The sequence below is a fragment of the Phallusia mammillata genome, chromosome 8 (genome assembly GCF_965637545.1).
Source record: "Phallusia mammillata chromosome 8, kaPhaMamm4.hap1.1, whole genome shotgun sequence".
Classification (NCBI taxonomy): Eukaryota; Metazoa; Chordata; class Ascidiacea; order Phlebobranchia; family Ascidiidae; genus Phallusia; species Phallusia mammillata.
The window spans coordinates 3721387-3748698 of NC_137259.1; the positions used below are offsets into that span (position 1 = coordinate 3721387).

General features: G+C 38.6%; 1 protein-coding gene across 1 annotated transcript; it reads left to right on the forward strand.

The window, feature by feature from the left end:
- Positions 1 to 26781, forward strand: LOC145205282 (uncharacterized). Its single transcript, XM_080077969.1, has 13 exons — positions 1 to 234; positions 525 to 574; positions 1312 to 1439; positions 3231 to 3318; positions 3728 to 3829; positions 4365 to 4510; positions 5399 to 5865; positions 19463 to 19596; positions 20843 to 21092; positions 21742 to 22107; positions 22776 to 22895; positions 23437 to 24926; positions 25288 to 26781. The coding sequence occupies exons 1-13, from the start codon at positions 147 to 149 to the stop codon at positions 25324 to 25326; spliced, it is 3468 nt and encodes a 1155-aa protein (XP_079934095.1). The 5' UTR covers positions 1 to 146; the 3' UTR covers positions 25327 to 26781.
- The last annotated feature ends 531 nt before the right edge of the window (positions 26782 to 27312 follow it).

Below are 27312 nucleotides of genomic sequence, written 5' to 3' on the forward strand. Positions count from 1 at the left end.
TACTTTTTCAAGAACTATCAGGTTACTTAGGAACTCGTTTTACGCTGAGCCAATACGAGCATCTTCAGCTGTTAACGGTTGATCAGTCACCTGAATGTGGTATTTCCAAACGGAACATTTCGAGCGTATAAGCCCAGTCTCACCGGATGGCTGCAATTTACAAAAGACACGTTGGCGTTGAACCTAGGACTGCCAGATCGGCGTTTCTCTTCGAAAACCAATCTCTACCCGACGGTAAGGGATCTGTCATTTTGATTAGGTGTTTAATTCTTTTTAAAAAAAATGCATTTGCAGGTGTAATTTTTATTGCAAATTCAAGCAAAAAAGGCCTAAAATTGCATATTCTTACAAACAAACAACAGAATTACACTATTTTTTAAAATTTATTAAACAAAATTGCAAACCTTGGAATGCTAATACACGTAAAGAATTTTTGCGCTGTTTTAATATTTCCCTTCGTTTACTGATCGTTGACACTTCCTTATAGTCTGTTTCCAATTGCGTTCTAATAAACGCTTTTTCAGACACAACATCCGCTACCAACGCAACTCACAACAAAGAGGACCCAACAGAGGTAAAAGTTATTTATTTTGCTTCACTTTACCACGTGTGTGGTAGTTTCTTGTTCATTGACCCTACTTGGAAGTTTGGAATTAGTAAAGTGACAAAACGCTGTTTTTTCAGGGGTGTCAGATTTATGTAGTTGATGAAAAAAATTGTTTGTTTGGCCTATCGACTAGTAAAAAGTAAAACTTAAATTGAGGTCAAATCCATGTCGATAAGCTTGTGTAGTATTCGACCCCGGATTTTTTTCGTAAATCGACTTTACGAAATTTGTACTCCAGTTTAATCTTTGTACATTAAAGCGGATTCGGTTAATCCAGATCCTCGCATAATTCGGACAATGTTGGGATCCAATCGGGTCCGGATTAACCGAGGTTTACTGTATTACATTGTGACCTTACAGTAATTACACTAGGGCTATTTAAAATAAACAGCTATCTTTTCTGCTTGTGGGTTACAACATAGCAATGTATAAGGTCACAGCTCCTTAATATTCCTCTAACTCACATTTCGAATCGTATTCTTGTAATGCGTAAAAGTTAAATGCCTGTTATAAACAACTATAAATACATCTCTTATAGGTAAACCAAAGCTAAAATCTGTTTCCACGGTCTATATTTAAATCCACAAAGTGCGGTCTTGCGTAATGACTCTTCGCACCTGTCTAAACCTTTTAATTCTCATTTACATCTAAATGCTCGTCCGATTTACAAACACGTTCCAAATTGTGATGTTTTGCATAAACAGCATCTTAATGAGCTTAGACACGATCAAGATAACATCTTTGGACGCATCGCAAACTTTACTGCGCGCATAAAGCATGACGTCAGAGATACCGACGTCATACCTTCGGACGGCGCATTTGCCAGTTTAAGGTAAGTTGTAAAATTTAACATTATGTATGTAAACTTTTTTTTTAAATTGCAAATTGATGGAAACTATTTTCAATATAAAATTGGGAAAAACTTTTCCAAACAAACATTTAGCTTAAAAAAATATATCTGAATGATTTTTGTGAGCTGGTCCATGGTACCCATATGCGTTAGACGTTTTGTACGGGTTTCGTGTGCAAACGCTTAAAAAACAGGCAACATCAAATGCAACAATATATATATATATATATGTATATAGTGACGTCATAAACCGTTAAGAGTGATTTCTAAACATAAAATACAAAATTAATCTGGACTTTCGGGCACCAGTAGATGCGATATTGTAAAATAAATCGTATGTGGTTACTTTACTAATCAAACGGATTGACACACTTGGCGGCCGGTGGTGAAATTAAGACCTGTAATGTGTCGATCAATAGCAAAAAGGTTGTGATTTAGAGCAGGGATGTCAAACTCATGGGGCTTCGAGGGCCACATTGCAGTTGGAAATTATGCCAAGGGCCGCATGTGATTTTTAATCTAGTTTTATAAACTTTAACCAGGGGAGCACCACCTTTTCGCCACGACGGCCGCATTGCAGATCCTTATTTCACCTTGTTTTAAAATTACAGATGTAAAGAAATAGGTTTATGTCATATGTATACCATCTATTGACGCCCCAAAAGCCCAGACTAATTTCCAACTTGATGCACAGATTGAGCTGCAAAGTGTGAAGATCAGTCTTAACTGTTTATGACGTCATAATCTATATTGTGATGCTTGTGGTACCTGTTTTTTGCATTGTTTGTACACAATAGGCGCAAAAAAAGTCTGACGCTTATGGCTATTTAGGATGGTAATCCTCTTTTCAGTACCACAAAATCTGTTTAGAGCAGTTTGAAAGTCGAAATATTTGGCAAATGAGTTTTATTTACGCCACGGCCGCCAGTACATATAATGTATTTTATTAAACATGTTCACGGCCGCACAAACTCGTCTCTGTGGCCGCATGTGTCCGTACGGCCGCAAGTTGTGCACCCCTGAAACTTAACGTTTTTTTTAGTTGGAGGAACGGTTTTACTATCGTTTCTATTCATAACATATGAATTTTTATTTCTTTATTAAAGTTCTAGCTGTAAATGTCTGTTCAATGAATAGCTTCAACTTTGAATAGTTTAAAAAATATTATACTTGGATAAAAATCTGACTAAATACTACAATTTTTGTTGATTGTTTGAGGGCCGCATTAGAGGGCTTGGTGGGCCGCATGCGGCCCGCGGGCCGCACGTTTGACACCCCTGATTTAGAGTATGCGGCTGCTTGATTTAAGTTAAGAGTTTGAATACAAAAACACCTGGGATTTCGCATAGACCGGTTTCTGTGACAATCTACAAAACATCTATTAGTTGATTCGGCAACTGTGATGATTCAGTCAGTAGAACATCGATTCATTTCCGTAACTATGGCGAACAAATCTATTACGGTCGTCGGATAGGTATTGTTGCCTGCATATAGATTGTTCTGTTTTTTCCTATCTTAATCATTGCTGTTCTGTGAGTGCCGTACCCAATCTATTGGTAAGCCTAGTTGTTTTGGTGCTATTGTGTCGCTATGTTTTCTTTACCATGCGAAATAAACTCAACTCAAACGGCGATGTATTTTTGAATTGTTACTAACCTATACGCTGTTCTGACATTTCCTTTGACAAAAAACGCAAACTGGAGTTATTAATCCGTTTACAAAGTTATGTTGTTTTCAAGCTTAAAATCAGATTTACTTATTTTCATTTTTTAGCCCGGTTTGGAACAGTGACATATTTTCCTCATTTGAATCTGATTCTCTGTCATCTCCAGAAAATCTCGTTTTCACAGTCGCTTATACAGTAAGTTTATGTCATAATGGCATACACAGCATTTATCGAATGCTACCAAAGCTACCGACCTGAGAACTCAAATCACGAACGATGCTAAATTTTGACAGAGGGCGTAAAGACCATTTACGAATGTACAAAAGTAACACTGTGTAAAAATGCTCATATTTTTGGGCTAGTGCCCTTTACGCCCTCTACCGGAATTTAGCAAACAGTTCTCAAATTAATTACTCCACTAACAGATTTGTAACCACCAGATTTGTCGTCTGGCAACAGATTATGTCGCTACTTTTGGCAAAAAGGCCCGAAATCTGTTCATTCCAACAAAATATTTTTCCTTTATTGCATCATTAGCGACCAATACAATGTTATTCCAATGTGGACAATGCCTATTTGTTAACAATTGTTCAACGTGTAACAGGTGGAATCTACTGTAAAAAACTGCATTATCACAAGTGTGAATGTGGTGATGAAGTATTTATCTGATTTTCGGATCGATCCTTCCACCAAGATACAAGAGTCTGTAAGTTTTTGTTTTTTTGTCGTTATTTTGGACTTTGTTTAAAGTCTGTGCAAAAAAAAACTATAATCAACTGATTTGCCAAAAATCAATATATCAGTAACTTGCAAACCAAAAGAACTACGATATTGTGCGAACTAAAATATAGGGTATTATCATAAACAAATTAACAAAACTAACTTTAAAACTTTGTTCCTATTATAAATAATAAATAACGTACTCCCCAATCCTACCCGTCTTTAGCTTCTAAATTAATAATTTACCTATTTACGCCACTTATCGAAATTCAGCTAAATGTGGGTCTGCCGTGAGGTATGGTGTAAGCAGCTCTGCCACAAAACATTTCAAACCTGAATGCATGTCATGCGAAAGCAGCAACCTAGTTTTGGTTGCAACTCATGGGAAACATTGTACTATACATTATCATCAAATGCTGTTGACATGTAGTGATGTAAAGTATCGTTTTAGCCCGGGATAAAAATTTCTTTGAAATGTAGTCAATCAGTCTGTGTAAGTTGTTACTTTTCCGCCCAACTAGGAGGCAGAATCTTCCGACGATAACCGGTCAACTATTTCAAACAACTCCGCTTCCGCAGACGAATTCGCTACAGCGAATGGGGATCAACCAATCAGCCACCGTCTACGTCTGCGCAGTCGTCACAAAACTGGTGGTTTGTTTCCCAGGTAAGATCACAAATGATATCAGAAGGCAGCTGATTCTTTAAGTTATGGTGTTTTTTTCGTTTTTACAAGTTTTGTTAAGACTCGTCCCCTTTTGATAATGGAAAAATTTACCAAGCAAATATTTATAACTATACATAACTACATAGGATACGTCAATACACTTTAATAGTGTCTTAATTTTTTTGCTTCATTGGAGGGATATTAATATATATATACAATACTTTGAGAAAACACGGTATTAGCATAAGCTAAATTGAACATACACACGTACTTGGATTAGCCCTGAAGTCTTTATGCAGACCAGCGATCACTGCATACTTAATAATAAATTTTAGTACGCCAGGCCCAATGAAAACGCCATTCGGAATCAAGTCGGTCTCCCTGGTAAGACTCCTCTCGCTGGTTCGAATCCCACCTCAGGCTAGATTTTTATAGCATGTTCTTTGCCATGTGGAAATGCTTGGGAGACAGGCTTGATTCTGTATGACGCCTTCAATAAGCTTGGCGTATAATAATTAATGGGATAAGTGGATAGCTGTTAGACACAGAATACATCAAGTCAGCAAAATAAAGGATTTATAATTCAGATTCATATGTCACCGTGGGCTAAAAAAAAAAAATCGCTCCCTGTTGTGAAATAAGGTAAAATGAGTTTTATAGTGGTCAAAACTATTTGCGGCTCATATGATTCACGATTTTTAACTCACCGACCAAACCGTTTTATCTTTGATTGTAAACTTTGAAAAAACCAACGTTTATTGAATTTTGGGGCCGTGATATCGTTGAATGAGTCCATACCAACAAACTTTTAAACCAAAGTTTCTTAAAAGGGCTTTCAGACAACACCACTGGCTTAGACTGAAATCCAATAGTTTGTTTTTAATACAGAAATGCCGACGTTATTTACGACTGGCTTGCAGAAAGCAGCGATACATCAGACAGCGACCAAGAGACTTCAAAACTCCCACTAACATTGAGAAAGCAAAATCAGTCATTAGCGACCACAAACAACCGATCTACAGTGGTTGTAGAATACGACGACCCCGCTTTACCAGATAACGACATTCCTGAACGTTTGAAACACCAGGGCGATGCACGCTGCGGTCAAACGAAAGACCTCAAAATAGTTCTGTGCAGAAATGCCCTGTCTAAAATCGAAGGCACCAAAGCAGCCAAGCGGAACCCGTCACGTGATTTTCTCAACGCCAAACCACGGTATAAAACCAAACTCAATTGTTTTGCGAAAAGACGCCTCCAAGCGAGTAAGGCCAAACGGGTCGGTTGCACACCAGGGGGCGCTGCGAGACGAATTGGAAGGCCTCCTTCGGTGAGGCAACTCAAGTCTCTTCAAACAGGTTTGGATATTAATGTATTTTTTGTTATTGTATTAATACAGCCGTTCTCAAACTTTTTTAATTTTTTGTCATAACGGTCCCTTCGCAGTTTTTTCGAGCACTCGCGGTCCAAATATATTCATAAAATTTAAAATATCTTGGCCAAATAAAACTGTCCAGTTACCAAACTAAAAGTTTTATTTCCGAGGGAATGTTTTAAAGGCAATTTATTACGTCACAAACAAGACTAAAACAATATAAACATAGTGCGCGAACAATCGCCTATGTTTGTAACCAAGATCTCATATTACATAAGATTGTAGAAATACTTTAAGCTCCTCGCGGTCCCCCAGAAATCGCGTGGCGGCCCCCGCAGTTGGAGAACCGCTGTATTAATATTTTTGTCTAATTCGCTATTGTCAAAACCCGAGAGATGCGTGTGCACGAATTCAGGTGCAAATGGGTTTGACAACAAACCGTTAGTCCGCAGTACATTTTCTGCGAAACATTAAGCATTAAGTGACTATTTCTGAGCATCAGTCCGTACGTCGGTTAGTAATGTGGAGGTCAAACGAAAACGTCTTAAATTTGCTGTTGCTGTCAGTCATAATGTATAAACGAGTATTGCTCTTCCGGCAGTTTGTATCATAATATTCGACGTTTCGACGTCCCATACAAGAGAAAACGTCCATGTTATGCAAAAAAGTGTTTTTGTACACACAACGCCTAATTCATAAAAAAGATGTTTGAGTTTTTTTTTTAAATTGCTTATTTTTTTTAATTTTGCCTGTAGGGATTTTCTTGTTACGATGTCTGATAAAATCTCTGGATGCTAAAAAAATCCAAATTTGTTTTAACAACGGTTCGGACAAAAAATCCTAAAATGGAAAGCAAAAACGTGTGCTAAACCCGTGTAACAACTTGTTAAAATAATTTAGTAGTCTTTGGAACTATCGCGTTTTTGTGTCAAGCAAAAACTCCCGTGGTATGCACTGGTGTGATTCAACGTATGTAAAAGTAAACACACAGTTATTAAATAGGCATTAAAAATGATCAGCTAGGTCATTTTGATAGCAGCTCCCCTATCGGAAATGAGTCACGTTTTTGTCACATTTGTGGTTGAATTAAACGTTGGGCTTTTGCGGAAGGGACGTATTGGCCATTTCATACTATGACTGTATAATGTGGTTATATGAGTTATGAGTTACTACTCATTACAACTATGCCTGCGTTGCAGTTAGTCATAACTGACTAATTGTGATATTGGTAATGAGTTGACCTGCACCACAGGACACATAAACATTAGCTAATGAGTGTCAAATGCAGGTCTATTAGCCCCGTTACTACATTCCGTTTTTAGTTGTTCATTTGTTTGTTTTTTAAACAACATTTTGGTGTACCACATTTTTGATAACTTACACGCACTTTCACTATTGGTTCTTAAAAAATATAGCTTAATTTATTATGACATAAATAGAATTTTGGAAAAAATAACTTGTTTTTAATTTAATGCTGCTACTTCAGTGACGTAGGTACAAATGTCTTCCGTGACGTAAATTCGATTTTTTAATTACGTCCTTAGCAAGTTTTAAACGCCAAAAATGGATAAGTGTGTGTGTAGATATAACAACAAAAATGTAGACGATATTTATATTACTAAATAGTTACCAGACACTATTGAAGTTGTATCGTAAAATGCATTCTGATAATTACCTGCTAACAATTTTTTTTCGATATATAACGCCATTTGATGAATTTAACACTAAATAGAAGTAAAATGTCGATTTGCGCATATATTTTCAAAAATGAATGTAAAGTTGATGATTAAATTGTAATGACGGTGACCATTACAATTTCCGCTTATTTTAACGACAACACCAGGGGGAAAATGAATAACACTGATTAATCGTTATGTTTCATATTTTAACGCCACCCACACACCCCCTGTCAACTATGTTAACTATGACCTGAATTACAACGTGTAACGAACGTGGGTGCTTTTTTGCTACGTCCAATTGTTTAAAAGTTCGTGATATGGGTCGTAACAAGGTCGTCATTTACTGAATGGACTAGTTCAAATGCATACGTGGTCAAAAAATTCACGTTAGGCATAAAGCTAGACAGATTTATAAAGCCTTAAAAGTCCCTTGCAAGTTGCAACCAGTGATTTTGCCTCAAGATATGCTTAAAAATTTGATTTATGTTTTAAAACATAATTTAAATAACAATGTCTATGTAAGGGCTACGCAATACTACTATAAACGAAAGGTATAAATCACACAGCAGTCAAAAACACATTTGGCATGACGTTATAACGACAACGAGGTATTTAAAAGGTGTTGTTTTATGGCAGCACGCCGAAGCCACGAAAACAGTATTGGTCAGGTTAAACAAACAAATACGGAATTTTATACTTCCATTATAGAAGGCGTGGGTCGGTTATTGGCTGGCCAGTGTGCCTGTTGTTTTCCGCTATGACTGGTAAATTGAAGAGGTATCTGTGGGACGACGCATAACTTCTTCCGCGTGGGCACTGCGCATGCGCATCGCGTGGTATATGGAAATACCTGTATTCATAGGCACAGGATAGCTTACCTTGTTAAATAGCATAGATTTATAGTTGCATAGACGAAATTTCCTGGTGTTATGGGTTGTGCTGCTTTATTCTATTGATAGAGTGTTTGTCGGGGGGTTTATAGTTCAAAAACATCAGAAAAAACGCAAGACTGACCATGAATCATAGTACGGAAGTGCATTAAAGGCGTTAACCGAATTAAGCCGGCCTCCCAAGCATTCCCAAAGCATGGACGCTTCAGGGCTGATCCCAGTAGGAATGTATTCATCTATACCTATAGTTTAGTAGGTGACCGACAATTTTTCAAGCTAAGGATTACATTCTTATAAGGTACCTGCAGGTATTAAAGCCCAAGCATAAACTATTTCTTATTACTACAAAGAACTATTAAACAGGTCGCTACTGAACATTATAGCTATGTTGGTGACACGCGCTGTACCAGGCATCTTACTTATGTTTACGTTAGTGGAAAGATACGTGAAGGCTGGTGACATCGCCTAGCGCAGCCTGCCAGACTCCTGTAAAAACCGCAGCACCTTTTAAGTACGAATGTCGATCAAATGAGCAATGCTGAATTCGTATGCTACTGTAGGATTAGTTATTTGATTTTTCCCTCACAGAACGCCTAGCTTGAGATATTTTAGTGTGTTTCTTCTATATTGTTGAATTACTTGAAAAACCTGTAGAAATATAGATGTATGGGGTTATTTTAGTAAAATTCTGTTCGTATTAGCAGTGAAACTGGGTTGGGTTGATAAAGGACAGATGAAAGAGGCGGGCATTTTAGTTTATAACAGCCAATGAAGATTTTATCCAACAACAGTCTTTTTGAACAAGCATTTTATGTAGTTAACTATGATAGACAAAATCTGCACAACTAGTGAAGGTTAGAAAATATTAATTGAGTGTAATAAACAGGAGAATATTTGCCACAAAACGATCAGATTTGTAAGTCGGGCCGGGTTCGGGCTTTGCTTTGTTTAACAAACGGGCTTGATTCGGAACTGACTTCATATTCTGTCAGTATTTTTTTTAAAATATATATCACCCAGCTAAGTAGCTATAGTTGCTGGACTTCTCTTAATGCACAACGGCCCTAAAACGTCTTGTTGAGGTCATTCTCTATTATTGTCTATTGTGTACGTCCTTTTTATTATAGGTCTGTCAATCAAACGGGCTTTAAAGTGTTGGAATTTACTTCAAATTTATCTCTTAATTTCATAAGTATGCTGTGATACCTTAACGTATTTGCCCTTAGCTCTTATCGAAAGTCGTGTACTTACTTGTACTTGTTACATAAGCAAGATTTTCTGCAGCCAAAGTTTACGTTCAGTGACCTTTGCATGTCATGAAAGTTGATCGCAAATAACCGTTGCATTCAAATGTGGCAACAGAACGTGTGTTTCCTCAGGGCAACGCGCATTTAAAACCGTGACAAGCCATAACACGAACTTATTTCCACTTTAACCGTAATTCCAAAATTATTTAAAGAAAACACGATTAAGTTGAAAAAATTCAAAACAAAAATCACAGGCCACGGGCCAAAGTCGTACAATGACAGTAACGACCAAATCCTACCAGGCGCCGATTGCGCGAAGCATTAGTGAATGTGACGTAGCAGATGTTTATGACGTCACAAACATTCCACGAAATTTTGACGATTTTTCAAGTCCTCGAATTGTGGTGAGGTAAATCTTATCCCGAGGGCAATTAGTGACTCAATTACAGCGTAGGTATTGCGTTACTCTAGAATCGATGTTCATTGTTACGATGACGTGAGGTTTAAAATAATAATACAACAAATTCGGGTGCCTCATTTTTGCCGAAAATGTCGTTAACATGATGTAAATGTGTAAAACAATAAATAATCCGATTTGTGTATTATTTCTGGAACAAAATATGGTGTTTGAACTTGCTGTGCCAAAAAAGTCATCTAACTATAGACTCTAGTCTAAAAATTCATGTTTTATTGCATGATTCCAACTCATGACAATTAAACTTACCTGTGACGTACATGATTTAAAAACTCCAAGCAAATTTGTTTCATGACGTACACGGCATATGGGCCAAATTGGCTAGAGTTCAACGAATGGTATCTTAATTTACAAACCCTGAGGGGATTTCCGTAAATACGTCAATGCAAGAAACCGGTCAATCTGCACCGAATTGGCACAAAGGTCAAGTGCCACAGAATTATAGGTCACCGACGTATGTCAGAGAATGTAACATAAACCGTTAAAGTTTACTAAACTGGCCAAAATGCTGACTTGGCATTAAGGAAGATGTTAAAACACACCCACAGCCTTAAGTAATCAAATCAAGCCGTCACATATCAGCAGTTTTGACGTAAGGCACCTTCAAATGACCTTCGCTAACTGGATCTAGCTGTAATGTCGACGCCTCGGCTGTCTTGAGTTGGACAACGAATGTTCGTGTTGATTGAAATGTCATATTTAAAGTAATATCTGGGGCTTTGTTGATCAATGGTGTAAATTTAGAAAATTAGCAAACCTTTAGCAGCAAACAAAATTTGAAACGACTTGATACGTGGAATTAAAAACAGTCGGAAATGCTAGGGAAATAGCTAACGACTTAATGAAAACGTTATTGCTTAAAATGCCACTGTCCTTTACAATCAGCTGTTACGCAAGCATTTGCGAAAACTAGACATTTCAACACATTTTCGTGCCCATTTGTACAGCATGTAACCATTTAATTTGATTGGTTCCGGAGCTGTGTGTATTTATGTGATCCAGTAGCACAGTAACGAAACACCCTTTCGAAGCCAGAAACAATGTCAAGATGCGTAAGCAATCTTATTAAGTTTCAGGACACTCAATTCGTTAAGTGGGGTGTTATGTTGCTCACCAGTTAGCTAGCGAAATAAGGGTTTCGTCAGGCAATAGAAAGTAGAAATATTAGACAAAAATAGGACCAGGTTGTTTGTTGTGACGCTAGGCTCTTTGCGGTAGGTTGTTCTCCCGTATAGTTTTACTGGTAACATAAATGCCTAACTTTTTAGCAGTATTAATTAATTGTGCCGTCTATATTAGTGTTTCTTGAAATGCACGACCGTAGGCATTTTTTATGTAAATATGGAAAAACAAGTTAAAAAGACGACATTGCACATAAATATGCTATATCTTTTTGGACGAGCCGTTTGATTACATATGGTATGTAGTGAACAGGAAAAAGTTGAATTTAGTAACATTTTAGTGTCAGGTGGTCTTCTTTAGGATATATAATGAAGTCAGCGAAGATGACGTATGAAGTTGCCCTTGATGCACCATATTCGATTTTCACACGGCCCTAAAATTAATACAAAACAAACATACCTACGTACTATGGGAGTAATAACTGCTGTCAATCTACGACAACAACGGAATTATAAGAACAGCCTAAAATAAGACTTACAAATGCTCCTGGCTCTATATACTAAGGCCGTTCAAGTTTGTCCAAACAACACCACTTAAATCAGCAATTCAACCGTACTGGATACAGGATAAGGCAACGCAATTTTTAACGCCACATTTTTTCACAGCAAAGTCAAGCTCCATAATTTCTGTGAATCAACAACTAGCCCACGTCATCATGACACGGCGCTAGGGCATGAAATTCTGCGTTTTGGCGGCCCTGCTGGTGTTGTAAGTTCAACAACAGGCCGGCCTTTCACGTAAAGGCACAAACAGTGCTAATATCGTGACAGCTCTTTATTCTTGCTGACCGCTTCTTGTGGCTAATCATTATCACTGGGCGTGCCAAAATGTTTCCTATTTTAGCCCATAGGCACGCCTACATGTATTGTTTGTGGGCCCTGTATGGAGAGAAAGGGTGTATAGGTTCGAGAGTCACCCTTCAGGCGGGCTTGTACGATAGGTTGGCGTTTGTTTATTTTGTCTCAATAAAGTGAGTGGGTATGTCTACCTGCTTTGGATATTTCGAATATTGAAGGCTACGTTAAGGAGTATGTACAATTAAGATTAGTGATTTTGTAAGGCAGCGGATAAAATAGAGTTATATGCAGTGTGTAGCCTATTATGATACCTGTGTGTTACGACATAAAAGTAATGGCCGTAAGCAAAATGTTTGAGCCAGTATACCACAAAAAGAAACATGCTACAAATTCGAAAGTCGTTTGTGGCGTCAGTTAACGTCTAAATAATGCCCTTCTAAATCACGTTCATAACAAATGCAGTTGGCTATCATTGTGTTCACGGTTGCAGTTAGTTTATGCTAGAAATAGTCACAACATCAGGACTTAAATGTGTGTTTTTACCAACCTTAACGATAAAAGTAGCTAAATCTCGTTGATAACAAAAAGTATGTCACAATAGGGAAGCAGTTACTCGCAAAACCAACGTTGTTTGACTTTAACCATAAAAAATCAAACATGAGTCACAACAGAGGGTTTTGTTAGAGATCTGGAGCCCCGCCCATATGGTTATGCAAACGCTACGCCAGTCTGTACCACGTGGCGCACCCGCACAAGCAGTACGTAACATACAAGGCCGGAGCAAAAAAAAACAATAGGCAGACAGGAGGACAATTGAGTTAAGAGGAAAAGCCATCGTCGCTTCTGGTCTCTTCCTGGTAATGCACCACACGCACATGAGCAAATAGTCGCCTCTGCTTTCCGTAGTATCGTATTGCACCCATAGGGTCATTTGAACGTATGGTAGGAGACCGGTAAGGTGGTTTGTTTGCACGCCAGGCGCAGGATGAAGGCTGTGCCGTATTCGTACGGGAGGTTTTGAGTTACAGGTATTTGTATCAAGGAGTTGGTTAAACGTAAATTACACTTGTTATGTACATTGGTGTTTTGTGTCAAGGTAGACAGTGTAGTGGTACAAAAAATGTATTTTTATTCAACCAGAATGTATAGGTTTCTGATCACGCCGGAGTTTAGTTTAGCGGCTAACTTTAGCCCTTCGCAAAAATGAGAATTGTTTCAGCAAAGCAGTACACTATGAATAAGTTAATGAAAGATTTGTTGTCCTTGCAATTTTTCAATATTTCAATTCTAAATCGATTTTCACTTATTGCAATATTGTTAATGAACAATTTAAGGCTTCTAGGTTCATTTCTATACACGTTTTGCGTACATCGCAACGAAATGGATAAAAAAGGCACATTACAGCAGTATAGATTGACCCGACGATTGGGAGAAACCAGTTTTGCTATTTGCATGCAAGTGTATGATAGAATGTTTTGAATGTGCAAACATGTGCTACACTGTTGCTGGCTTTGCAAAACAGCAGTTTTGGTGGATAGTCCGGAAACAGTCGGGAAATGAAGTAATTTGAGACGGGCGGTGAAGACACGTAAAACAATACCATTTCCCGGTACGAACATGGTGTCACAAAAACACGACAAGCATGTGCGGGCATTGGAAAGCCTCTGCCGGGTCCGTAGACAAGGGCAACGAAAAGAGCAAGTGAGGTAACAGGCTGTAGAAAGTAAAAAATACAAGTATGTGTTGGTGTAAAAGCGTCTTTGTCGGTTTCGTAGACAAGAACAACTAAAAGAGCATGTTGAAGTAACAGGCTGTGGAAAGTAAAAAAAAATACAAGTATGTGTTGGTGTAAAAGCGTCTTTGTCGGTTTCGTAGACAAGGACAACTAAAAGAGCATGTTGAAGTAATAGGCTGTAGAAAGTAAAAAAATACAAGTATGTGTTGGCGTAAAAGCGTCTTTGTCGGTTTCGTGGACAAGGGCAACGAAAAGAGCATGTTGATGTAATAGGCTGTAGAAAGTAAAAAATACAACAACAAAATACAGTATGTCTAAGTATAGGAACGTATTTGCCTGACTCAAAGACCGGGGCAAGAATGTAGGAAGTTTTTTTAAATAAAGAAATCTGACGCACATTAAATGGAATTGAGTGTATAAACATGAGTTTGTGCATTTTCTTCAAACAAGGATTTTGTGTCCGTCACATTTTAAAGTTTTTTAGTAGCGAAGAATTTACATAAAGAAAGAGTAGAGTAAACGAAATGAAACTTCATTAAAATTTGCGATAAAAATTTGAATCTTCAGTGCACATAGTATATCAACCACTTAATGTCCCATTTGCCACACACAAGAACATTTCGTTGTATCAGGCCTATTTAAGGTTAGCGTACTTGGAATTCACTTACCAAGCCTACGTGTTCCGTGACGTCATCACCAAGATTTTAAAATCACATTTGCCAGAAGAGCTCTTTAAACTTGGTGTGTTTAGTATTTTGGTTTTTGATGACGTCACCATGTACGTGTGGGGGGTGACGTCACTTTTGAACACCATATTTCTTAAATTCTTTGTTATACCAACGTATAGTACAGAGGTCGCCAACCCGCGGCTCCGGAGCCGCATGCGGCTCTTTGATCCCTCTGATGCGGCTCTGGTCTTAAAATTACCAAACGTTTACAACATTTTATTGTAAACTCTGTGACAATCAAGTGGAACACAAAAGTCTAAAATCAAAATTACGGTGCAATAACATGACCGTGTCCGCTTCTGGTAACGGATGGCGCGCAGGTTAACACACAAAGTGAGATACTGTTTTGCTTTGCAGTGTTTGTGCGCGCGCAACAATACCTGTTTGTTGTTTCACAAGACGTGCTCAACAAGAAAATTAGCGTCTGAAGCAAACAGAACATTTTAGTACCACGTGGATATAGATTCGTTTTCTTGCACTGCTGACGAGACTGGTTTACCAGTGTACCTAATATGCGAAACTAGCTAGCAGTAAAAAGTCAAACGTCGTGAGACAAAAAAACAACGCTTTTGCATTGGCATTTTATTTCATATTTCAAAACGGCTTTGTGGCTCCCAGTGTTTTTTGCTATGAAAACTGGTCCAAATGGCTCTTTGTGTGGTAAAGGTTGGCGACCCCTGGTATAGTATTACACTCATGCGGTGTTAAGTTAATAAGGAATGTGGATAATTTACTTAAAGCGACAGGTTTTAACAAGGGTACAAATACTCGCCTGTATGAAAATTAATAACTAGAAACTCTATGAGGCCCCTATACGGTTTATGCTCTCGTGTTAGTGCCTACATTTAGGTACATGCGTTGCAGAACTATATTCTGTAAAAATGAATCACACTTACTGATACTGTTTATCAAATACTACAGTATAACACGTCGTGTAAAAATGGACCACACCTGTCAGAGATACATCTGACCTAACTTGATAGGGGGCGGTCAACTAACCAAGCTAAAATGGACATTAAACTCAGTCAAAGATGCTGACAGTTCTACTTGTGACGATGATTCAGCACTTTATTGAATCAGCACTAATATCACGTTGATGCTAAGGGTTGTTCAGGGACAGAATAACTAATCATATCCGTTTACGAGGTTAAGATATGATTACTGTTTGTGTACACGAGTTCGTTTCCTATTTTAAAGAGACTGTTATAGTTTATACGTTGAAGCCTGTTAGGCATTAGGCGTTTGCGAGAGTTGTTTGGGAAGCAAAAGTGAATACAGTAAACCTCGGACTGAAAAAATGTCCGGATTAGGCGAAGATCCGGATTAACCTACGTCGATTAATAGTTCAAGCCTTGCCACATTATATATCATTTGTACCTCGAGTTTTGTCAAATTAGGCGAAGAGACGGATTAACCGGAGTTCACTGTATAGTTTGCTTGTAGTAAGTTGTGACTTTAGAAAGAGTTCTGTGATTGTATGAAGGAGTTGATTTTCTTATTGGAGGCTGTTTATGTCTGAGTTTTTGCCATTTTTAAACACATGTATTCCAAGCCGAAATGCGTGTTGCCGTTGTAATTTACATATTTTTTGCATGTCTTCTAAATCTGTTCGTAATGTAGTCACCATACAAGGCGATTTGTCCAGTCAGCATGAGTTGGAGCTAAAAATGAAATATCGCAACCAATTTTTGTTTTGTAGATTTGCAGAAAGCAAAAACTGATGTTTTTTTTCATTTGACAAATAGTGTCAGAAAACATAATGTTTGACAACTGCAAGGTCTAGGACTTAGGTTAACAGGAGCTAAATTAATTTTGATGTCAAACTTGGAAACAGACTTCCTTATAGTTGTCAGGAAATCCCTAAACGCACGTGTCGCCAACTTCTGCGTGTCAAATCAATAAAGGGTCAAAACATGGGCATCAGAATTGACATTACGTAACCTCTGCCAGACGAACCTATTTGAACTAACAATCATTTTGACATGAGTCAAATCATTGGATTTTTCTCCATGCTTCAACAAGCGGTGTCTTACGAAATGGGTGAACAATCTTTGCCATGTTTAGCAGGGTGTTAAAGGGTATTGTTTTAATACAAAGGTTAAGACAAGCTTTAGTTGTTAGAAACATTTGTTATTTGCATTGTAATTTGTCTAAACCTATCAGCGCTCAGTGACACTTCGTAAAAGCTTTTGTAAATGCGTTACATTTATAAGCATTGGTCGATTTTGTGGCAAAACATACCGCACAAAAACCACCAGTTTCAAAAAGCTTTTTGGGTAAAGATAAAGTGTAATAAAACAATATAAAAACAAAAATAAAAAATACGTTTTTTACCGTAAAAAGGCATTGCAGTAAATGTAATGTAGTTTTTTAAGCCCCCTTGTCTTCTATTTGCAATATTTATTGTTTTTTGTAATAACTGTGTACGAAGCGGTTTGTACGGGGATTTAGTTGCTTTAAATGTCTTCTCTCTGCAATATTTGTGAGTTGTTTTTTTCCTGCAAAAACATTGTGGTCTACAGTTTTAGGGGATTTTATTTGGCTCTGGTTTCCCGTCAAAAATCGAAGCTTCAAGGAAGTGACCTGACGTAACCTATACAAGGTCGCTTCATTACACAGCATATATGCCGTTGATCAAGTGACCCTTGTCAGTCTGCTACGAGAGTTAGCACAACTTCCGCGTTGGCTGGTATGTAAACTACGATTTCCCTTTAAAGCTATGGCTCAGTTACAAAGCAAGGTTGCGCCTAATTTACGTATAGCTAAGTTGCTGCAAGTTATTTGTTGTGTTATACAATAGGGCCAGTGAATCAAGATAGTGTTGATTCACCAGTAAACAGATAAACTTTATACGTTTAAATTGCTACCGTTTGCATAGTTGTGAAAAGTTATCTGGAGTTTTCTTTAATATCGCCAAGGATAACTAGTCGCATGTTTCTCACTATACTTAGTTAGTAGGTACACGTTTTGCAAACATAGCTAGAAGGTTTTGCCTTATACGTTGAGGTTTGCATTCGGTTGTGTTGAAAAGATTATATTGGCCCTTGAAACATGTTTTCCATAAACACTTGATATATGCTGTTTAAAATAGTTCGAAATCAATTACGAGGTATGTAGCATTATTGTGATATGCCAGGTAAAATCATGCGCCAACAGTACGTAAGTAGCTAAGTATGGATAAATACCTAAATACGCCTGATTAAAACATACTTTATTTAACCGACGTCGAATTTACCAGGTTATGAACGCCTAATTTGCATATAACTTTTCTTCCTGGAAGATGATCAATCAATCAATTGTGTTTATTATTTTACGACACCTCTGTAGAAAAACATAATTTGAGATACAGTAGTTAACATACACAATAAAAAAACATGTGTAAAGTACCTGATAAGTTTTAGTAAAGGTTTGTAAGGATTGCATTGATAAACGTTGCAATTTTTTACGTACAGTATCACTTTTGCACATTATAAGGTCTGTTTACTAGCATATATAGTTATCCGGACTTATCCCTCAATGGTTTAGCAGTAAGTTAGTACATGGAATTACCAAAACGCGGATGCAGACAACGGGCTCTAGTTAAATGTATTTTGATCATTTCCCTCGGATGTTTGTGCTTCAGGCTTCCTTTATACCCACCACATTGCGTAATAACATCCAAAGTCTATCATTTCGCAAAAGCAGCAGTTGGCTTATGCTGCACATTGGAGCGAATTTGGCCGGAGCAGCTGCAATCACGCTTTTAGCGCTGAGTCAGCACTTCCGTATGTTGACGTCATTTGTTTTTTGTGTGCTGTTGATTGTTTGTGCTTCCGTCCAGTGCGTTGGCATAGCGGATAATAACTGATTGTCATCAAATATTACGTGATAGATTGGCCTAGAGCTGCAAATACAGGGTGATGACTTACATCCGTCGTGGTAGTTACAGTTCTATAGGTTAATTAGGGCTGCAGTGTTTTGATATTAAGAATACAGCCGTGTGTTTTATGTTTTAGTGTTCTCAGGTGTGTTTTAGTGTCAGGGCTTATTGTAATTTACACATCTTATTTCTTAAGTTTATGATTTTCGTGGTGATAAATTTGAGGCATTGTTTGTTTGTGCTTTGGTCGTAGTTAGTTTTCACAAATTATATCATTGATTTTTGATGACTTTGAAAGCGTACAAGAATAATTAGCACGTGTTGGAAATTGGAATACACTTTTAAAACAACTGTATTAATTTGAAAGAAGTTGGTCAGCATGTTAACATAAGTTGGTGATAAAGAATGAAGCTTGCGGAACCAGTAATGTAATTGGTAAATACTGGTCTATCAGAATGCCACACAACAATGTGTTGCTTGAAAAGTCTTGCCCTCAAAGGGATTTGTACCCATGACAGTAGTTTAGGTCTGCCAGCAGGTGCATGCAGTTGGAGTACAGAAGGCCAGCTCTAATAAGGTTTTACTCGTGTATATTTGGTACCGAGTCTGAAATTCAGCATGAACCCGGAAAAAACCCAAATCCCGAAACCTCAAAGTCGGTAAAAATACGACAAAATGATGCGGAGTGTAAAGTCAGCCCCAAACCAAGCCCGTTTTGTTCAATCTTTAGCTAAACCCAAACCAAAAAGCCCTGCCCGACGTACAACACTGGTTTGGCGTTTTGTCTTCTACGGTGTAGTCGTGCGTTTTTTACGGTTGTGTATTTTTTGTTAGTCAGAAAACTAGTCAGACAAATCCGTTTTCTAACTCATTGTTTCATACAGGTTTAAAATCAGCTAAAAATAGGACATAACCTGCTGTTGCTACGTATAGCATGGCATACGTATGACCCTGTCTGATTGTGAGTATTTTATGGCTTGTCACACAGAGAGGCCCCCGCTAAAGTCGCCTGCAGGAGGAGTAGGACCCAAGGACGAGCTCTTGACCGATCTTCGCCTTGCTATGGAATTTCCCAGACACAACTGGCTCGTGAAACATCTTCGGAAAGAAAAAATGTTAAAGGTAAAGAAGCGAAAAGTTAGATATGAACGGAATTTTGGGAAAACTTTCGCCTGAATATGCTGTTTTGTCCATGTTTCAGTTCAACTTAAACGTCATATAAATTCAGTAGATTATGTATCTAAAAAACACTAGCCACGTTATCTGCAAATTACCAAATATTTTGTTGAGCTTACGTATTTTAAAGTTGTTTGAAATTGTCATAAAAAAGTTGATCTGCATCAACAACACAAGGTTCAGTTGAAAAAAAAAATCCATCAGAAATCGCTTATTAGGTTCGTCTGAAACTTGTTCCTAATTATTCGGCTTCGGCCCGAACCTTTTGAGATGGATTCGGTGCATAAGTAGTAAAAATTGTAAGTGTTTATTAAAATCGACACAAAAAAGTTGCAAAAACGCAAACTTTGTCAAAAAAACACAGATACAGCATAATGCTCTACTATAGCAATATATACCTATTTGAATGTTTATTACAGACTTATTCCAGCATGCGTTATAAGACATGCACTTGGTGTTGTTTGTACGTGTAAGTCATTTGTATACTCATTGTACTTTAAACGTTACCAGTCAGTTAGGACTGGCAGACACTGCAGCAGCTGCTATTAGCTATTCATATTTCCGCGTTCATTGCCGAAACTGCAGAAAACACCCCGGCCCACAGTTTCGGAAATAAGTGCAATTTTTCATGACAAAAATTCGTGCGAAAGGTCCGGATGCGCTCGTGCACTGAAGGGGCACAGTTGCTTCCTCTACTCTGCTGCGCCGGACGACACTGTACCGATCCGGATGTTTACGTTTAATATCGCAATCGCTTAACGATCGCAATCAACTTTAAATTGACCAGAGGCATATGCAAGTAATAATGTTTTGGACAAAGTTCTAAATTTGGTGCACGTTTTCGTTGAGATAAACGTTGGTTGATAAATTAGCAGCAAAAGCCCTTCGAAAACGAACCGTTAAAACAATCGTGTTTAAATATGTGCAAAACAATAACTACCCGAAAGGTACTGCATACTATTTGCTCGCGATTTGATAACTTATAGTATGCATTGAACCGCACAAAACACATAAGATTCTCTTTCGGATCAGGGACGTAATTCGGGCTTAATATTGAATAAAACGGTCTTGATTCGGACCTGACTTTGCACACGGCCACATTTGTTTTGTAATTTCACTTTAATATAAATCTAACATTAATGTTAACTATTTAAAATATAAATTAACCAATTGCGTTTCAAATATTCCACAGCAAGACGAAAATGACGACGACAATTCTACAACAAACGGTCAAATGCCATTCGTTACCCCAAATTCACCCATACCTTCACCCACTAAATCACCCTTAAGCCCCTCCAACGCCCCAAACCTCATTAAAGAGACGTCTTCAGATGCTTTGAACTCCGAAAACCTCGCAACGTCAAGTACAAGTCATGACGTCATCGATCACGTGTTCGTGACGTCATCCGCACCCGTCCCTACGTCATTGCCCACAACAGAAGGTATGGAAACGACTAAAGACTTATTACAACATAAACTGCGGTTTGGAAAAATTGCATTCCTATAAACTAACGGTGCCACGTTGTGCCAGGAGTGATAACCTATTTTGTAAGACAATGTGTATTGCTACGCGCCTGGATTATGGTTTAGAAGCTGTGAGCTTGCCTGCTGGCTTTGTTAAACAAACATGTATTGAAAGCTGTACAATTAAAACACGATTTCGAAGTAGCGGTTTTTGTTTCGGCTTAGTGTAAGCCTTATTAACATTTCAACGGCGCTCTTGACAAGTTGTAGTTTACGTTTTCACATTCGTCTGGGTTTGGCACGTTTTTTAAAGCCGCGTACCAATTTACGACTTGTGTCGAAATGTATTGACTTCGCGTACAAACATTTTGTGTGCGAAGTAGGTTTGTATACAACCTGATTTGAACAAGAATCGTTTAATTAGGTTTTAAAGACTACTGATCATAAATCTAAAAACAAGCAACGTGATATTTCACATTTTATCAAAATGTACTCGGATATCAACTTGTGAATCGTGCAATAAATAGTAATCACCTTGTGTACCAACTTTTATACGCATTCCAGGGATTGTCGGCCGCTCACGTATATCAATATCATTGGCAATACGCAAGTATTTTGTACTTACAGGTTCTCATATGATCGGTATAGTGAAGCCCTTCCATTACCACAACTCGCACAAGTCCAAGTCCCTATCTCCATTCAGGAGAGACTCGGATTCGGACGAGCCGTTGCAAAAACGACGTAAAACTGAAGAAATACCGCATGATATTGAGGTAAAATGTGGCACCGATGAACGATTCACTCCTCCACCCATGGACTGCTCAGTAAACACGTTTTGCGACGTCAGAATTGAAAAGTATTTCTCATTGGCTGACTCGGATCACGTGCCTTTGGATCTGTCCAATAAGGAGAAGCGTACGTGTAGTGTAAGCGTTTTGGATTTATCAAAAGGAAAATGCCAAAACGAACCGAAGGCAGAACTGGAAACTAATGGTAGGTTTTGTCCAAATTTGCTTACGTGTATTTAACCAGTTGAATAGTTAGTATACAAACAAAAATAACGATTGTTTACACGTTAAGGTGCCTCACAAACTTTGTTTAGTAGCTAAGTATCATTGGAACACTATACATGGATCTATTCATAACTTTAATGGCAAATATAATGGCGCAAATAGACGTAAAAAGCGACATGCTTTATTATTTAAACGTTTCGGCAAATGCTCGTGCCATCATTAGTATCTCTATTTACGTTAAATTTGGTAAAGTTGTTGCTTTGAATACTTAAATTCGGCAGTACTGAAAACGTTTATATTTTGCAGGTTTTTGTATTTTAATTAACCATTTTTTTAATTAAACACTTCATACTAATATACAGACAAAATACTAATTATTGGCCCAGACACAATGCAATTTAGATCTAAAGGAAATAGCTCATTTTTCCGCCATTTCCTCAATTAATACATTCCGACAATTCGGTCCCAACTTTTCCAGCTACTGCATTTGTGGTGTTTTCCCTAAATCGAAAACATCCGGTTTCTGTGAAACAATTACGAGTGGATAATTCGATAATCGCTTACTTCCTGTATAAACGTCTATGTTAGTGATGTAAATTACCAGTGTCCGAAATTAATAACAAAAAACTTTGTTTATTTAACCAACAGGCAAATTAACTGACAATGCGATGGATTCTGGAAAACATTCGAATGACTCACTAGAGAAAAATCCTCTTACGAAATCCGATGTGGTCAAGCCTGTCACGAGCGGTGCTTCCCAAAAGCAAGGTGAAATACATATGTGTGTAACTCAAAGTTGTAAAAAAGTTGTAATGCGGACGCGGTTGTAACAAATGCTAGATATAAATGCTTTTCTCGTAATTTTGTCAAACCAATTATTGACAGTATTTCGGTCTTAAATGGGGACTTAAATTCGCGTACAAGTCCGAAACAAGTCCCCAACCAAGCCTGTTTTATTTGAAAGCCCGAACCCACCCAAAAAGCCCGACCCGACTTACAACTCTGCTATAAGGTTCTTACAATTACTGTGTGCACTTTTTTAGGCAACTGAGAGTGTTTGAATTGAGGTTACGGAGTAACGGAATCAGTGGATTAACGTCGTGTAACATATATATTCGCCTGGCTGAGCTTATAAGCTGCCACTTACGCGATATTTAAATATCCCACGATATTTGGTGACTAATTTTGTTGTTTGATAAACATATGTTCTTGCTTTTTTTGGTTAATGTTTATTCTTGCTTTCAAGCCAGAAATAACCCAGTGAATCATATTTACAAAAGTTTTAAAGTAACAAATTTACGTTTATTAGATTCGGTTAAATCTGCTAACGGCGACATCGAACTCTACGAGCTGGTACGAAAACGCAACATGGCTGAAGAGACAAGTCCAAATAAATCAAAAGAAAATGGATTTGCTCCGCGACCAGCAATATCGCCACACGGTGATAAATCGTCCGACGAAACGGCAACGACTTGTCTCAAAAAAGTTAACTTAACTGGTGAACGTAAAACTCCTATAACAATCATAGACGTTGAAGCTTTAGACGACAAACTGCCGACAATACTACCTCGCCAAAACCCAAAGGTAGAAGCATTGGACCCGGCAAAAAAGACACCACCAGTTGCCAGACCCACTCCAGCCCGCAAATCCACTTTACCGCAAGGGCGATTTTTGCCCAGAATGCAGCAACGGAATATTAGTCCAGGAGCGGCTTCTTCTCTAGTGGAGCTAAACCAAAGGATTATAGCTGCAAATTATCGCACAAAGAGCGTGGATAACCTTCCAGGGCACGTCGTGTCTCGGTTTTATGAGAACAAACCCCAAAGCGCCCCGCCGAACATTGCAGAAGCTGGTAAAGTTCCAAGCCCAGCTCTGCATAAAGGAATACCTACACCCGTGAGACACCAAAGCTCTTCAGTAGAGCTGCGGCGTCCAAATAGCAATAAAGTTCCAATAACTCGAAACGAACACTTCCACCCAACCTCAGTACACTCAATGCATCGAAGACACGCCGGATTACCCAGCGAACAAAGTCTTTTGAGCCCGAATACATTTATGTCGTCGCCACAGCCGTACGTTCCCGCTAGTGCACAGAAACAAAGTGAAACCGAGCGATTTCGTGTACCGGTCAAACCCACCCCAATACATTACCACCGTTTACAGCATCACCAACAACCACCACAACAAATACAACAACCCACACGATCTGTACAAGCGTCAAGATTTCCACCGAGCCACCAACCTGCTCCACAGCGACACCTTGTGCCACGGGCAAACGTTGTCCGCGCTCCGCCAGGGGGCGTGTCGATTAACAGCACCCCGATTCGACAACAGTACAGCAATCGGCAAATGCCTGGAACTGCAAAGGCCCACAACGGTGTTCTAAACCCACAGGCTTTGAAAATGACCCCTGAGGCAGCTCAGCGTTTCACAGCGCACCTCAAAGTGCAGCAAAAACAATTAGAGGACAAAATACACAGCCTCAAAGAACTGGAGAAGAAAATCCAGCCGGTTTCACATTACCCACAAAACCACATGCACCAACAGCATTCGGATATGGGTCATATGATGGGCATCACGCCTAACATGTTTCGTAGCAACCCTCTACCGCCGTCTAACGGATATTCTACACCTGTTCCGCGTCCTACGACGGATAAACCGCGGACCCCTAACGGAGGATGCAGGCTTCCTGTGTCGCCTCATCTCGCCGCTGAGGAAAAATGTGCCGTGTGCATGAAGCGAGCTTACTTTGTATGTTCGGGATGCCGTTCGCTGTGGTATTGCAGTAAAACGTGTCAGGTAAGCTCAATGGTTTAACATGGAGATTCTCGGCTTGAAGTCAATTTACTAAACAAAGTACGTTTAAAATATAAAAGCATTAAACAATACATGAAAAGCTCAGTTGTGGCATCGAACAGGTTGGTGCTACCAACAAACTGGAGTGCCGTTAGGGGCTACATTATAGCTCATACGGCCGATATCTCGTCACCAGCTGCATTGATGAGACCTTCTAGGTAGAAAACAGTGTCCACTGTTTATTTGAGTATATATGTTACCGAAGTGATAGGCAACTTTAGTATTACAAAAAGCATAGATTTATGAGAGATAAATATTGGTTTTCTGAATTAAAATCAAGTAAAGAGAAATTATTTTGATACAGTTCCAAGACTGGACGAAACATTGCAACGTCTGCCAATGATCAACCTGTTACGTCATCAACCATCAACGTCACATATATCAGCATCTTCAAAGTAACCAGCAGTTGTTTGTATGCTGACTGTTAAGGCATATGATTCGTGTTGACGTGATAACTTATTTTAAAAGTTTATTTTTGTATTCTTAACTTATTTCAACCTTTTTGGCTTGAACTAGAAAATCTATTATGATAAAAGATTGAATTGCGTAAAAATTACCGTTAATGAAAACAGAACAGTTTTATTTTCTTTTTTATGCACCATAGCGCACTGCGTGGCACATATGCTGTCATTTTGATGTTAATAACTAAACAACCGTGAAAATTTATGTTTTAAGATTTCATGCTTTCGCTTCAACGTTACGTATTTCGTTCAATCCAAAATATTTCCACTTCTTCTATGCACTCTATACACAAATTGTTTGGGCGTGTAATGTGTATAACATACGGGTGACAGTTTCGACTTTAAATCATTATGGTTTATCACACCAACCATTAACATAGCTGCAAAAAACGGCAGATTTGTCAATTAAACTGGGTTGTTTCATAGTTCAATTGTTAATATGCGATTCGCTTGTCATATTAGGAAAGTATTTCTTCATTATTTTGACGTGTTTAGTTTCGCCAGTTCTTGCTTCAAGTTTTAAAAACTTTTTTCCGTTTGCTTTAGTGGGAATTGTTCGGTCTAAGTTGCCTAATACTGAGTGACACAACCTAAAAAACGGCATTCCTAAATAGTTTCATAAACTCTGCAATATTCAACCGTTCCAATAAGTATCATAGAAAGTAATAAGCAAAGCGCTTAACACCTGAAACGTAACGTTGAAAACACTAACATTTATAGATAATAAGTCTTTTTCATTTAAATACATGAACTGCATAAACCATGTGTGTGTAACCTTTATCACTGATGGCCCAAAACCCAATTAAGACCGAGGACTAGACATTTCTATAACACAAGTTGCCTTTACTTTGTTGCGCACCAAACAAACTTGCCATGCGTTTCAAAGCTACCAGTAAAATTCGCAAGTGATTCTAGCCACATTGAATGGAAGTGTAGAAAATAGCACCAAAACGCATCGATCTGCTCAGAGTTGACAAAAAAGAATTACAATCGCTCGCTAGCACTGCACTAAAATAGTCCACACTTTTTCAAAAACCCAAACACCTTATTAGGTCGCACACCCTTTATTCAATGGCCGCATTTTGCCCGCAGTTAGCAGGTTGCACACCTCTGGTATAAATCATCAATGCAATTGCCACAGCATTTTGGTTTCGTGTTGTTCACCCAATGGTGCAATGGTTTTCCTGTGTGTCAACCGTACTGATTACGAGTTCCCGCGTTTATAAAACGTTCTTTTTGTGCTTTTTATCGTCTCCTCCTTCTTCACAAGTGCTTCTCAAAGCTGTGACTAAACGCGCACGATACACAGAAGTACAATCTTTGGTTTGGTGTCAGTACCTGAATGAGCAAATTTTCAGTAGCTAGAGTAGCCTAGTGGTTTTCAACCTGTGGTACGCACAGGACTAGTGGTACGCCGGAGTGCCAGTGGTCCTCAACCTGTGGTACACACAGCACTAGTGGTACGCCGGAGTGCCAGTGGTCCTCAACCTGTGGTACGCCGGAGTGCCAGTGGTCCTCACTCTGTGGTACACACAGGACCAGTGGTACGGCGGAGTGTCAGTGGTCCTCAACCTGGGGTACACACAGCACTAGTGGTACGCCGGAGTGCCAGTGGTCCTCAACCTGTGGTACACACAGCACTAGTGGTACGCCTGTGCTTTTAGGTGGTACGCGAGTGGCTTTCTGTTAAACTTAATTCAAGTCAGATCAGGTATTGCAACTCAACTGACCGAACTGCCCTAGTGAGAGCCGAAACTCGTGTTTTGGACATTGTTTTGAAATTGCTAACCAGAAATATACCAGCCTGGTCAAGAAAAATAGGCCTATTACTTGGTCTACCAATTGCAGAAGGGTTTAGATGGCACGCA

Bases quoted from the DNA above. Each gene is read 5' to 3' on its own strand.
- LOC145205282 (XM_080077969.1), top strand. From the start codon at position 147: ATGGCTGCAATTTACAAAAGACACGTTGGCGTTGAACCTAGGACTGCC. The intron at 19,597-20,842 runs GTAAAGAAGCGA...AATATTCCACAG, and splicing joins GGAAAGAAAAAATGTTAAAG to CAAGACGAAAATGACGACGA. The intron at 21,093-21,741 runs GTATGGAAACGA...TTGTACTTACAG, and splicing joins GTCATTGCCCACAACAGAAG to GTTCTCATATGATCGGTATA.